The following is a 14,541-nucleotide window of genomic DNA, read 5'->3' as shown; positions in this document are numbered from 1 at the left end:
TCTGGCAAACTAGGAAGTTCTGAGGAACAAAGGGACCTTGGCGCATGTGTCCATAGATCTCTGAAGGCAGAGGGGCATGTTAGTGGGGTAGTGAAAAAGGCATATGGGACACTTGCCTTTACCAATCAAGGCATAGTTTACAAAAGTAGGGAGGTCATGTTGGAGTTGTATAGAACCTCGGTGAGGCCACAGCGGGAGTAGTGTGTGCAGTTCTGGTCGCCACATTATAGGAAGGATGTGATTGCACTGGAGCTGGTGCAGAGGAGATTCATCAGGATGTTGCCTGGGATGAAACATTTAAGTTATGAAGAGAGGTTGGATGGACTTGGGTTGTTTTCGTTGGAGCAGAGAAGACTGAGGGGCGACCTGATCGAGGTGTACAAGATTATGAGGGGCATGGACAGGGTGGATAGGGAGCAGCTGTTCCCCTTAGTTGAAGGGTCAGTCACAAGGGGGCATAAGTTCAAGGTGAGGGGCAGGAGATTTAGGGGGGATGTGAGGAAAAACTTTTTTACCCAGAGGGTGGTGATGGTCTGGAATGCACTGCCTGGGAGGGTGGTGGAGGCGGGTTGCCTCACATCCTTTAAAAATTCCTGGATGAGCATTCGGCACATCATAACATTCAAGGCTATGGGCCAAGTGCTGGTAAATGGGATTAGGTAGGTAAGTCAGGTGTTTCTCATGTGTTGGTGCAGACTCGATGGGCTGAAGGGCCTCTCCTACACTGTGATTCTGTGAAATGGAGTATAATGTGAAATTGTCCATTTTCACATTTTGGCAGGAAGAATAAAACAGAAGCATATTATCTAAATGGTGAGAGATTACAGAGCTCTGAGATTCAGAGGGATCTGGCTGTCCTAGTGCATGAATCCTAAAAGGCTGGTATGCAGGTACAGCAAGTAATTAGGAAAGCTAATAGAATGTTATCACTTATTGCGAGGGGAATTGAATACCAAAGTAGGGAGGTTATGCTTCAGGTGTACAGGGCACTGGTGGGACCACATTTGGAGTAGTGTGTACAGTATTGTCACTTTATTTAAGGAAGGATGTAAACGTGTTGGAGTTCAGAGAAAGTTTACCAGACTAATACCTGGAATGGGTGGTTTGTCTTATGAGGAAAGGTTGGACAAATTAGGCTTGTATCCACTTGAGTTTGGAAGAGTAAGAAGCGACTTAATTGAAACTTTTAAGATCCTGAGGGGTCTTGACAGGATGGATGTGGAGAAGATGTTTCCTCTTGTGGGACAATCAAGAACTAAGGGTCACTGTTGAAAAATAAGCGATCACCCATTTAAAACAGAGATGAGGCCAAATTTTTTCTGAGGGTCATGAGTCTTTGGAACTCTCTTCCTGAAAAGGTGGTAGAAGCAGAGTCTTGAATATTTTTAAGGCAGAGGTGGATAGATTCTTGGTAAGCAAGGGAGCGATAGGTTATCGGGGTAGGTGGGATGCAGATTTGAGGTTACTATCTGATCATCCATGATCTAAATGGCGGAGCAGGCTCGAGGGGCTGAATGGCCTACTCCTACTACTTGTTTGTATGTTCGTATTTCTTTGGCCCTGGTGATTTATCCACTTTCAAGGATGCTAATCTCCTTAATACTTCCTCTCTCCCTATGTTTGTCATGTCCAATACTTCACATTCCTCCTTAGCTACAACACCAAACGTCTGCATCGTTTCCCTCTTTTGTGAAGACAGACACAAAGTACTCATCAAGAACTGTACCACATCCTCCGCCTCCACACATAGGTTACCTTTTTTGGTCTTTTATGGGCCCAACTCTTTCCTTGGTTATCCTCTTACTGTTATCCTCCTGCTCCCATCACCTGAATTTCGAATTGTTCTCGACTGGACACGAACACATTCCAATCAATTTCTCTTTCATTGTTTTAATGAAGAAGTTAACTTGATGTTTGGCACAGCTATGATAGGCCAAAGGTCTCCTTTGATCTCAGCTGCCCATTTCTCTTCAGGTGCATGATTAATAGCTGCTCCTGAATCCCCCCTGTGCCCAACATCACCCACCGCCCCCCATAGCCTATCTTCCCCACAGCAACCACCCCACCCCCCTACCCCCATCCAGCAGGTAAATACGCACAGTCAAAAAAAGCAAACGTGTGTCAATGCCTGGTGCATTGACTGGCTTTCCAGTGGAGTTCCAGAACTAGTGGCTTCGTTTTGGGGTGTGGTTTACAAAATTTCAAACCTGAGTTCTTGACTGAATTCGGCAGGAGCACCTAGGGTGCGAATTTTGGGGCTCCTGCATCAATGGTTTGAGACCCTAGGTCCTTTTCAAAATTCCCCATTACCAAACAGCCTGGTCTCCAAAGAGCCATCCTAGAAACTAGCTCCAGGCTGCAGTCAGGTCCAGGTCTCTGCTGAAAACGGCAGGTGAGCAGAACTCACAATAGCTTTCACTAAAGCTGAATAAAAATGTACAAAAATTACGCAATTATTGGTGCTGAGATGTATTTATCACAGTGAGTAGGATTGCTCCAACCATTTCCCCTACCCCTCTGTTCCTAATCTTCCAAATGAAGTGTTTTGATAGAGCAAATAAAGAGAAATTGTTCCCTAAATCCCTGATATTATCTCAGTTATGTCAATCAAACAAAACTCTCTACAGACTTTATTTCCATATAATATTCATTTTATGTTCACCTTTAAACAGTTTGATCAATCTTTGGATTTCATTGCCTCTCTGCTATTCTCAGTAAATGGTCATATTTGCTCAATCAAATCATTTCAAACCCATGACCACTACCATCTAGAAGGACAAGGGCAGCAAACACATGGGAACACCACCACCTGGAAGTTCCCCTCCAAGTTACTCACATCCTGACTTGGAAATATATTGCCGTTCCTTCACTGTCGCTGGGTCAAAATCCTGGAACTCCCTTCTTAACAGCAGTGTGTGTGTACCTACAATACATGGCCTGCGGTGCTTCAAGAAGGCACCACCTGCTCAAGGATAATTAAGGATGGGCAATAAATGCTGGCCCAGCCTGCGAAGCCCACACCCCATGAATAAATAATTAAAAAAAAATACTGAAGGCCAAAGGACAATGATTTGGGAGATTTAATTGGTCCCAACACACAGTCAAATGTGAAGTAAACTAAGCTAATAAGCGGAAACATCTCACCAGATTTTATTAATACAAGACAGGAAATAAAATATCAGACAGAAGAAATAAAAGTTAATGGCTGGATAGTACACACCACTAGTTGGCAAGATAAAGAACAGTTAGTCATCTCTCTCCCACCCTGCACGAATCACCTATGCCGCTTTGACCTTGTCCCACCCAATTCATTCACCTACCCCTCCCCCCCTATATTCACTCCTTCACCCCCTTGAACCCATCTCAAACATCAACCCCTCATCTGCCCCTTTGCTATACCACCCCTCCAAACCCATGCCCCCACCAGACCCTGTGATCCGCCAACCACAGGAACATGTAAAGGAGATGAGAAGCGAGCCCACAGTCAAAGCTGGCCAACAATCCACAGTCCATATGGTGCTCACAGTCTGCGCTTCTTCCATTCAGGCTCATCATCCTCTAGTTCTTCCTCTGACTCTGCTGCTGCAAAAACTGCATGTGGCTGGGTCCTGAAATCAGAAGTGAGAAAGTGAGGGCAAGGATCAGAGGACAAATTTGGCAAAGGATGATGGGGGGTGCACAGAGGACGGCGGGGGGGGTGGTGCAGAAGGCAGTGGGGGTCCAAAGGGCACAAGAGGGGCAGAGCACGAGAGAGATCTGGAACATTTTGCTTAAAAAGGTGCTCAAAGCTGAACATGAGAATATCAGTAAAAGGAGCTGGACTAGACCATACCCATCGAGCCTGCTTCGTCATTAAATATGATCATGTCTGAACTTATACCCGAAATCCACTTTTTTTCCCGCTCCCAATATTCTTTGATGCGTTGAAAAACCAAAAATCTATCTTTGCTTTAAACAAAATTCAACAAGATGGTGGCTGATCTGATTGTAACCTTGATTTTACTCCACAAGTGACTTACCTTCATCATTTCTCATCTCACACTGCTTCTACATGCTGGTTTCCTGTGCTTAGGTCATCCTCTCTAATGTGCTAATGCCATCATTAATTAGCAGAACCACCCCTCCACCTTTTCCTAGCTTCCTTTCTCAACGATATTCAGGTCCCAATCTATGTCATCCTGCAGCCATGTCTCTGTAGTGGCTAACAGATCATATTTATTTCTATCTGTTTTGTTTCGAATGCTACATGCATTCAGATACAGAACCGTTAGTTTTGTCATTTTATTATTTTTGTAACTTGTAGCTTTGGCTGCTGTTTTACTCTTAGATTTGCCCTCGCTATCCCTTCCTGTTTATCGTTTCCCACATTAATACCTTTCTCTCTCACCTTGACTTTACTCTTTAGTTTATCACCTCTTCCCAAATGTGATCCCTTGTCCCCACTATTTAGTTTAAAACCCTCTCTACGTCCCTAGGTATGTAACTCACTAGAACACCAGTCCCACCGCGGTTTAGGTGTAGACCGTCCCAATGGTACAGATCCCACTTTCCCCAATACTGGTGCCAGTGTCCCACGAACTGGAATCCAATTCTCCCATACCAGTCTTTGGGCCATGCATTCATTTCTCTAATCTTATTTGCCTTAAGCCAATTTGCATGTGGCTCAGGTAATAACCCAGAGATTATTACCTTTGAGGATCTGCTTTTTAATTTAGTGTCTAGCTCCTTGTATTCTCTATGCAGAACCTCTTTGCTAGTTCCACCTATGCCATTGGTACTTACATGGGCCACAACAACTGGATCCTCCCTAGCCCAACATAAGTTCCACTCCAGCCCTGCGCACATGTCCCAAACCTACCTTGTTGGGAGTTGGAGACAGTCAGGAGCTGAGGAGCGCCTATAAATAAAGACTGGGGATTGTAGAGCAGCCCACCTTGCTGGGAGTTGGAGCAGACCTGTAGGAGTAGTGCCTATAAATAAAGATTAGAGATTGCAGACCTGCGGGAAACAGTCGGGAGCTGAGGAGTGCACCATTTCATCTGCTGTGAGGCACCAGTGGGGAAGAAAAAGCAGCTGTGATGTCACAGGAAGCTAGTAAGTTGATTGGTCGGTAAGAGCTCACTATAAGGGACAGTGTGTGAGAAACCAGCTCAGGACACGGTAGTTAAGGTAGATCTTTAAATAAACAGAACTAAAACTTGAAGATAAGAAACTAAATCTTTAAAATTTAAAAATTATGACATAAAAATAAAGAAAGCAATAAAAATAAAATAATAAAACAAACATCTAAAACACATATCTGTGTGGTCATGAAGTGTATAACTTTTAGTTGTCAGTGGTACGAGCATTCAATAAGCATAGTAAATTGTAGCATACATAGGAAGACAGTAATTAAATTAAGTTAACTAAGTAACACAATTAACAATGGTGTTATGTTGCAGTTATGGAATATGGGCTCTTTTGGGTGGCAAGGAGATCCAGGACAAACACATCTGCAGAAAGTGTAAGCAGGTAGAGGAATTCTAGGTCAGGATTATTGATCTGGAAGCCGAACTGCAGACACTGCGCAACATAAGGGAGGGTGAAAATACCTGGACACTTTGTTCCAGAAGATGGCACACCTTTTGAGGCAGATAAAGGGACCGAGCAGACAGTAATGGAGAAGCCTCAGCCTTTGCATTTGTCAAACAGGTTTGAGGTGCTCACAACCTGTGTGGATGAAAGCAAAGTCTGCAAGGTGGATGAGCAGGCTGGCCATGGCACCACGGTACACGAAGCCATTCAAGCGGGTGGGGCAAACAGGAAAGTAGTGGAAGTGGGGGATAGTATAGTGAGGGGGATTGACACTGTTCTCTGAGGCAAAGAGCAAGAGTCCAGATGGCTGTGTTGCCTGCCCAGTGCTCATGGCTGGAGAGAACTTGCAGTGAGAGGAAAAGGATGTAGGTACTAACACCATAGGCAGGACTAGGAAGAGGTTCTGCATAGTCAATATGAGGAGCTAAGTACCAAATTAAGAAGCAGAACCTCTTTGGATTATTCCCTGAAACACATGCAAATTGGCATAGGGCAAATAAGATTAGATAGACGAATGCATGGCTCAAAGACTGATGTGGGGGAAGTGGGTTCCTGTTTGTGAGGCACTGGCATAAATATTGGGGAAAGTGGGGGCTGTACCATCAGGAACCAGCGTTCTAACAAACTGCATACCTAGGGAAGTAGTCAGGGCGTTAAACTAAACAAGAGGGGTGTGGTAGATGAACAAGAGGGGTATATGTAGAAAATCAGAGGGTAGAGTCTGGTCATTTGGGCAGAGCAGTGGCAAATGGAATTCAACCCGGAGAAGTATGAGGTAATGCACTTGGGGAGGGCTAACAAGGCAAGGGATTACACTATGAATGGTAGGACCCTGGAAGGTACTGAAGATCAGAGGGATATTGGTGTGCATATCCATAGATCCCTGAAGGTAGCAGGGCAGGTAGATAAGGTGGTTAAGAAGGCATATAGGATACTTGCCTTTATTAGCCGAGGCAAAGAATATAAAGGCAGGGAGGTTATGCTGGAACTGTATAAAGTGCTGGTTAGGCCACAGCTGGAGTACTGTGTGCAGTTCTGGTCACCACATTATAGGAAGGATGTGATTACACTGGAGATTTATCAGGATGCTGCCTGGGCCGGAGGGTCTGGACTATGAGGGAAGATTGGATAGGCTGGCATTGATTTCCCTGGAGCAGCGAAGGTTAAGAGGGGACCTGATAGAGGTGCATAAGATTATGAGGGGCACAGGTAGGCAGATAGGAAGACACTTTTTCCATTAGTAGAGGGGCCAATAACCAGGGGGCATAGATTTAAGGTAAGAGGTAGAAGGCTAAGAGGGGAATTGAGGAGAAATCTTTTCACCCAGAGGGTGATGGGAGTCTGGAACTCACTGCCTGAAAGGGTGGTTGAGTCAGAAACTCTGGTAATATTTAAGAAGTATTTAGATATTCATTTGCGTTGCCATAGCCTTCAGGGCTATGGGCCAAGCGCTGGAAAATGGGATTAGTGCAGTTGGATCTTTGTTGACCAGCGCGGACACCATGGGCCGAGTGGCCTCCTTCTGTGCTGTAACCATCTATGAGTATATGAGTGTGAAGTCAGGAGAACAAAACAGTAATATGAGAAAATAATATGAGAATAAGGGTCAGAGAATGGCAGGAAGGGACAGAGAGAAAAAACCTAAGAATACATCAACAGTCAAGACTAGATGTTACAAAGATAACAAAAAGACAAAACTGAGGGCTCTGTATCTGAATGTGAGTAGCATTCATAACAAAGTAAATGAATTGATAGCCCACATTGAAGTAAATAAATATGATCTGATAACACTTATGGACACATGACTGTAGGACGAAAATGATTGGGTCCTGCAAATTGAGCAGTACATGATATTCGAGGAGAATAGGAAGCTGGTGAAAGTTGGAGGGGTAGCACTGTTAAGCAAAGATGACGTTGGTGCAATACTTAGAGATGACCTTGGTTCAGGAGATCTGGATGTAGAATCGGTTCGGGTGGAGATGAGGAATTGTAGGGGTGAAAAGTCACTAGTGGGAGTGGTCTACAGGCCCCCTAACAGTAACCACAATGTAGGACAAAGTATTCAAGGAGAAATATCAGGTGCTTGTGATCAAGGGACAGCAATAATCTTGGGTGCTTTTAATCTATACATAAACTGGAAAAATTAGATTGGCAGTAGTAGCCTGGATGAGGAGTTCATATAATGCTTTTGAGACAGTTTCTGAGAGCAGCATGTTCTGGAACCAACAGAGAGAGCAAATTATATTAGACTTGGTATTGTGTAACACAACAGGATTAATTAATGACCTCAGAGTAAAGACACCCCTCGGTAGCAGCAATCACAATATGATTGAATTTTACATCCAATTTGAAAGGGAGAAGAGTAGGTCTAAAATTAGTATTTTAAGCTTAAATAAGGGCAACTATGTGGGCATAAGACCTGAGCTAGCTGAAGTGAACTGGGATGGGAGGCTAGGGGACAGATCAACAGAGAAGCTGTGGCAGACTTTTAAGGGAATATTTCAGGATATTTGGAATAAGTATATTCCCACTAAAAAAAAAACTCTAAGGGGAGGACCCACCATCCGTGGTTAGTGTATATGAGAGGAAGCTAGCTAGGAATGTAAAACGGATAGAAAGAGTTTCTACAGGTACTTGAAAAGGAAAAGAGTAATTAAAGTGAGTGTTGGTCCTCTAGAGAATGACAGTGGGGAGTTAATAGTAGATAAGGAAATGGCGGATGAAATGAACAAATATCTTGCTTCTGTGTTCACTAAAGAAAATAGAACCGTAGAAAAGTTACAGCACAGAAGGAGGCCATTCGCCCATCTTGTCCATGCCAGCCCGAGGACACCCAGGTGCCCTTTCTAATCCCATCTTCCTGCACTCGGCCCATAGCCCTGCAGCTTAAAGCACTTTAGGTGCAGCTCCAGGTACTTTACTTCCTCATGTTCCCCCTGCAGCTTCTGCCACTTATCTTGAATCTATGTCCCCTGGTTCTAGAATTCTCCATTAAGGGAAATAGTTTTATCCTATCCACTCTATCTATTCCCCTCATAATTTTGTACACCTCAATCAAGTCACTCTCAGCAGCCCTGGTTCCAAGGAAAATAACCCCAACCTATCCAATCTCTCCTCGTTGCTACTCTTTTCTAACCCTGGCAACATTCTTGTAAACTTCCTCAGCACTCTCTCCAGAGCTATTACATCCTTCCTGTAATGTGGTGACCAGAACTGCACACAATACTCCAGTTGTGGCCTCACCAGTTTTTTATACAATTCCAACATTATATCCTTACTTTTATATTCTATACCTCTGCCAATGAAGGGAAGCATTCCATATGCCTTCTTTACAACCTTGTCTACCTGAACTGCTGCTTTCAGAGACCCTGTGTACTTGTACGCCAAGATCTCTCACTTCACCTACCCTTCTTAGGATATTCCCATTTATTGTGTAATCCCGGTAACTGTTTGATCTCCCTAAATGTATGACCTCACACTTCTCTATCTTAAAATCCATCTGCCACTTTACCGTCCACTCTATCAACCCATCTATATCGTTTTGGAGATTATGGCTAATCTCTACACTATCCAGTACTCGGCCAATCTTTGTCTCATCTGCAAATTTCCCAATCGTGCCCCCCATGTTCACGTCCAAATCGTTAATATATAACACAAACAGCAAGGGTCCCAACACTGAGCCCTGTGAAACACCACTTGAGGCAAATTTCCATTCGCAAGGGCATCCATCGGCCATTACCCTTCGCTTCCTGTTACAAAACCAACCTTTTATCCAGTTTGCCACATTACCCTGAATCCCATGGGCTTTTACTTTCCTGACCAATTTACCATGTGGGACCTTGTCAAATGCCTTGCTAAAATCCATGTACACAACATCCACTGCACTACCTTCATCAACCCTTATTGTCACTTCCTCAAAGAATTCAATCAAATTTGTGAGGCAAGACCTTCCTTTAACAAATCCATGCTGACCATCCCTGACTAGTCCATGCCTTTCCACATGACAGTTAATCCTATCTCTCAGGATTGATTCTACTAATTTGCTCACCACTGATGTAAGACTAACTGGCCTATAATTGTTTGGCATTTCCTTTGATTCCTTTTTAAACAATGGAACTACGTTTGCATTTCTCCAGCCCTCCGGTACCTCCCCTGTATCTAGTGAAGATTGGAAAATCATCCTCAGAGCATCTGCTATCTCCTCCCTGACTTCCTTCAGCAGCCTTGGAAACAATCCATCTGGCCCTGGTGACTTATCAACTTTCAAAGATACAAAAAAAATTTCAGTAATAGCTGTAAATCAGGAGGTGGAAGGGAGAGAGGGACTTGGTGAAATTACAATCACTAGGGAAGCAGCACTGAGCAAACTGTTGGAGCTACGGGCTGACAAGTCTCCAGGTCCAGATGGACTTCATCCTAGGGACTTAAAAAGAGGTGGTTAATTTTTAAAAATCGCTAGATTCTGGAAAGGCTCCATCAGACTGGAAAGTAACAAACATAACCCCGCTATTCAAGAAGGGAGGGGGGCAGAAAACAGGAAAATAGGCCAGTTAGCTTGATGTCTGTTAAGGGGAAGTTGTTAGAATTGATGATTGGGGAGGCTATAGCTGGGTACTTAGAAAAATTCAAGGTAATCGGGAAGAGTAAGCAAGGTTTTGTGAAAGGGAAATCGTATTCAATCAATTTATTGGAATTCTTTGAAGGAGTAACATGTGTTATGGATAAAGGGGAGCCTGTAGACGTACTGTACTTGGATTGCCAGAAGGCATTTAATAAGGTGCCACATCAAAGGTTATTGCAGAAAATAAAAGCTCATGGTGTAGGAGGCAACATATTAGGATGGATAGATGATTGGCTGGCTGGCAGTAAATAAGAGTATGCAAAAATGGGACTTTTTCTAATTGGCGGGATATGATGAGTGGAGTCCCACAGGGGTCTGTGCTAGGGCCTCAACTTTTTACAATTTACATCAATGACTTAGATGAGGGGGTCTAAGGCATGGTAGCTAAATTTGCAGATGACACAAAGACAGGTAGGAAAGTATTTTGTGAAGAGGACAAAGGAGGCTGCAGACGGATATAGATAAGTTGAGTGAGTGGGCAAAGATCTGGCAAATGGAGTATAATATCGGAAAACGTGAAGTTGTTCACTTTGGCAGGAAGAATAAAAAACAGAGAATCATGTAAACTGAGAACAACTGCAGAATTCCAAGGTGCAGAGGGATCTAGGTGTTCTGGTACATGAGTCAGAAAAAGTTAGCATGCAGGTACAGCAAATAATTAAGAAGGCTAATGAAATGTTATCCTTTATTATGAGAGGAATTAAACATAAAAGTAAGGATGTTATACTTCAGTTATACAGGACATCGGTTCTATCCTACCAAATGATTATTAATAATGGAGCAGTGAGTGCTAGAGGTAAAGGTACTCAAGGCCTTTTGATGTTTAATCCGAGAGAGATGAGAGGTAGAAAGGAGTAAGACAGCTCCATTGCTCCTCCCTCCTCATGAGCTCCAGACCCCTGGGCTCCCACTCCCCCACCGACCCGAGACCCCGGTTTTGCACTGATCAGACTCACTTCACGTAAGCCGGAGCCACCCAGTATGGGTTCTGTTCAGCTTCTTTTGCGTGACGTAAAATAGCTTCGCGGGGGTTGCTGTCGTCCGTTTTATCCAGAGCAATATTCTTCACAATAAATGATGACAGCGTCCCACCATGAGTTCCAACACGTCCACCACGTCCTGCAACAGAGGTTTGAGGTTTGAGCCACATCTTATCCCCAATACCCATCCCCAACCACTACCCCTAATCCCCAGGATTCCTGATGCAAATGGCTCGAATCCTTCAAAGTAACACTCAGACAGCACCTTACCCAATAATTCCCATAGCCTGTGATACCCCTTAGATCACAAACCTGACAGCATGTGTAGTTCGCTGTTGTGAGAGATGTGAAGGAGACAGTACCTGGTCCAGATACAGGAGGTTCTGGTTTGTGGGATTTAACAGGGTCGAGCCGATCTTTCTCTAACTGTTTCCTGGTACTCTTCTGCCTGGGTTCCCGGAACATGGGCAGTGCATGAGCTGAGAACATACAAAGCAAACAAATCAATTAACAATGATTACACTGCTCACACCAACCCTAATGTTCTCAGGCATATGGGGTATATCAGAGTGTTACAGGGAGGGGTGTGGGTATATCAAAGCATTACAGTGAGGGGTATGGGGTATATTGGAGTGTTACAGTGAGGGATGTGGGGTATAACAGTGTTACAGTGAGGGGTATAACAGTGTTACAATGAGGGGTGTACATACAAACATACGAGGGCAGTAGGCCATTTGCCCCTTTGAGCCTGCTCCACCATTCAATAAGATCATGGCTGATCTGTTTGTGTTTTGAATTCCACATTCCCTTCTACCCCGATAACCTTTGATTTCCTTGCCTAACAAGAATCTATCTACCTCCGCTTAAAAATATTCAATGACCTCATCTCCACCGCCTTCTGAGCCAGAGAGTTCCAAAGTCACATAATCCTCCAGAGAAGAAATTTTTCCTCATCTCTGTCCTAAAGAGTGAACCCTAATTTTAAAACAGAGCCCCCTAGTTCTGGACTCATCCACCAGCGGAAACATCCTTTCCATATCCACCTTATCAAGGCCGTTTAGGATATACTTCAATCAAGTCATCCCTCACTCTTCTAAACTTCAGTGGACACAAGCCCAGTCTGTGCAATCTTTCCTCATAAAACAACCCACTCATTCCAGGTATTAATCTAATAAACCTCTGAACAACCTCCAAAACATTTACATCCTTCCTTAAATAAGGAGGCCAAAACTGCACACAGTATTCAAGATGTGGTCTCACTAATGCCCTGTATAACTGAAGCATAACATCCTTAATTTTTATGTTCAGTTCCTCTCGTAATAAAGGATGGTATTCCATTAGCCTTCTTGATTATGTGTTGTACCTGCATACAAACTTTTTGTGACTCGTGCTAGAACACCTGGATCCCTCTGCACCTCAGAATTATGCAGCTGTTCACCTTTTAGGTAATATTCTGCTTTTTTACTCTTCCTGCCAAAGTGAACAACTTCACACTTTCCCACATTAAACTCCATCTGCCAGATTTTTGCCCAGTCACTCAACCTATCTATATCCATCTGCAACCTCATTTCCTCTTCACAACATAATTTCCTACCTTGTGTCATCTGCAAATTTAGCTACCATGTCTTCACTCCCCTATTCTGAGTGATTGCTATAAATTGTAAAAAGTTGAGGCTCCAGCATAGACCCTTGTGGGACTGCACTCGTCTCCTTAGAGGTATATCAGAGTGTCACAGTGAGAGGTGTTGGATATATCAAAGTGCTAGAATCATTGAAAGTTTACAGCATAGAAAGAGGCCACTTGGCCCATCGTGTTTGTGTGAGCTGAGAAATGAACCACCCTGCCTGATCCCACTTTCCAGCATTTGGTCTGTAGCCCTGCAGGTTACGGCATTTGAGGTGCACATCCAGACACTTTTTTAAATGAGTTGAGGATTTCTGCCTCTATTACTCTTTCAGGCAGTGAGTTCCAGGCCCCCACAGCCCTCTGGGTGAAAACATTTTTATTCATCGTCCCTTTCTATTCTTTGTACCAATTACTGTAAATCTATACCTCCTAGTCACTGACCTCTCTGCTGAAATAAACAAGACCTTCCCATTCACTATCCAGGTCCCTCACAATTTTGTACATCTCAATCAAATCTCCCCTCAGCCTCCTCTGTTCCGAGGAGAACAACCCCAGCCTTTCCAATCTTTCTTCATAGCTGCAATTTTCCAGTCCTGGCAACATCCTTTTAAATCTCCTCTGTAACCTTTCGAATGCAATTACATCCTTTCTGTAAAGAGGTGACCAGAATTGCACACAGTACTCTAGTTTATGGCCTAATGCTTTATACAATTCTAGCATAACCTCCCTGCTCTTATATTCTATACCTCAGCTAATAAAGGAAAGGATTCCATCGGTCTTCTTAACCACCTTATTAACCTGCCCTGCTACCTTTCTTTTCTATTCGTTCATTCATTCACGTGATGTGGGCTTCGCTGGCTGGGCCAGCATTTATTGCCCATCCCTAATTGCCCCTGAGGTGGTGGTGAGCTGCCCTCTTGAACTGCTGCAGTCCACAATGTCCTGTGGACATTCACTCCAAGGTCCCTCACTCCCTCTACACCTCTCAGCATCCTTCCATTTATTGGGTAATCCTTTGCCTTGTTTGACCTCCCCAAACCCTCACATTTCTCTGGATTGAATTCCATTTGCCACTTTTCTATCCACCTGACCAGTCCATTGATATCTCCCTGCAGTCTACAGTTTTACGAACATATTAACAAGGAGCAGGAGTAGGCTATTCAGCCCCTCGAGCCTGCTCCACCATTTAGTAGATCTAACAGTAAGCTGAAATCTGCATCCCACCTATCTCTGTTAACCTATCACCCCCTTGCTTACCAAGAATCTATCTGCTTTAAAAATATTCAAGGGCTCTACTTCCACCGCTTTTTCAGGGAGAGAGTTCCAAAGGCTCACGAACCTCTGAGTGAAAAAAACTTCGTCTCATACCTGTTTTAAATGGGTAGCCCCTTATTTTTATACAGTGACCCCTAGTTCTAGATTCGCCCACGAGGATCCCTCAGGATCTCACATGTTTCAATCAAGTTGCCTCTTACTCTTCTAAACTCCAGTGAATACAAGACTAGTCGGTCCAGCCTTTCCTCATAAGACAACCCACCCATTCCAGGTGATAGTCTGGTAAATCTTCTCTGAACTGCTTTCATCGCATTTTATCCACCCTGCTATCAACCACTCAGCCAATTTTTGTGTCACCTGCAAACGCCTTGATCATACCCTCTATATTTACGTCCAAATCATTGAAATATACCGCAATAAAGCAGGAGATCTAGCATTGAGCCCTGCAGAAACCCACTGGAAAC

General features: G+C 43.8%; 1 protein-coding gene across 1 annotated transcript in view; it reads right to left on the bottom strand.

The window, feature by feature from the left end:
- Positions 1–3,062: 3,062 nt before the first annotated feature.
- LOC121276697 (WD repeat-containing protein 70) overlaps positions 3,063–14,541 on the bottom strand; it is a 152,949-nt gene continuing 141,470 nt past the window's right edge. The window contains exons 16-18 of the mRNA XM_041185241.1: positions 11,538–11,654; positions 11,152–11,314; positions 3,063–3,608 (exon numbers count right to left, since the gene is read on the bottom strand). Coding sequence (XP_041041175.1) covers positions 3,521–3,608; positions 11,152–11,314; positions 11,538–11,654 — 368 coding nt within the window. The 3' untranslated portion in view covers positions 3,063–3,520. The remainder of the gene's footprint in view (positions 3,609–11,151; positions 11,315–11,537; positions 11,655–14,541) is intronic.

This window comes from Carcharodon carcharias, chromosome 4 (genome assembly GCF_017639515.1).
Source record: "Carcharodon carcharias isolate sCarCar2 chromosome 4, sCarCar2.pri, whole genome shotgun sequence".
NCBI lineage: Eukaryota > Metazoa > Chordata > Chondrichthyes > Lamniformes > Lamnidae > Carcharodon > Carcharodon carcharias.
This window is presented reverse-complemented; position numbering and strand designations above follow the sequence as displayed.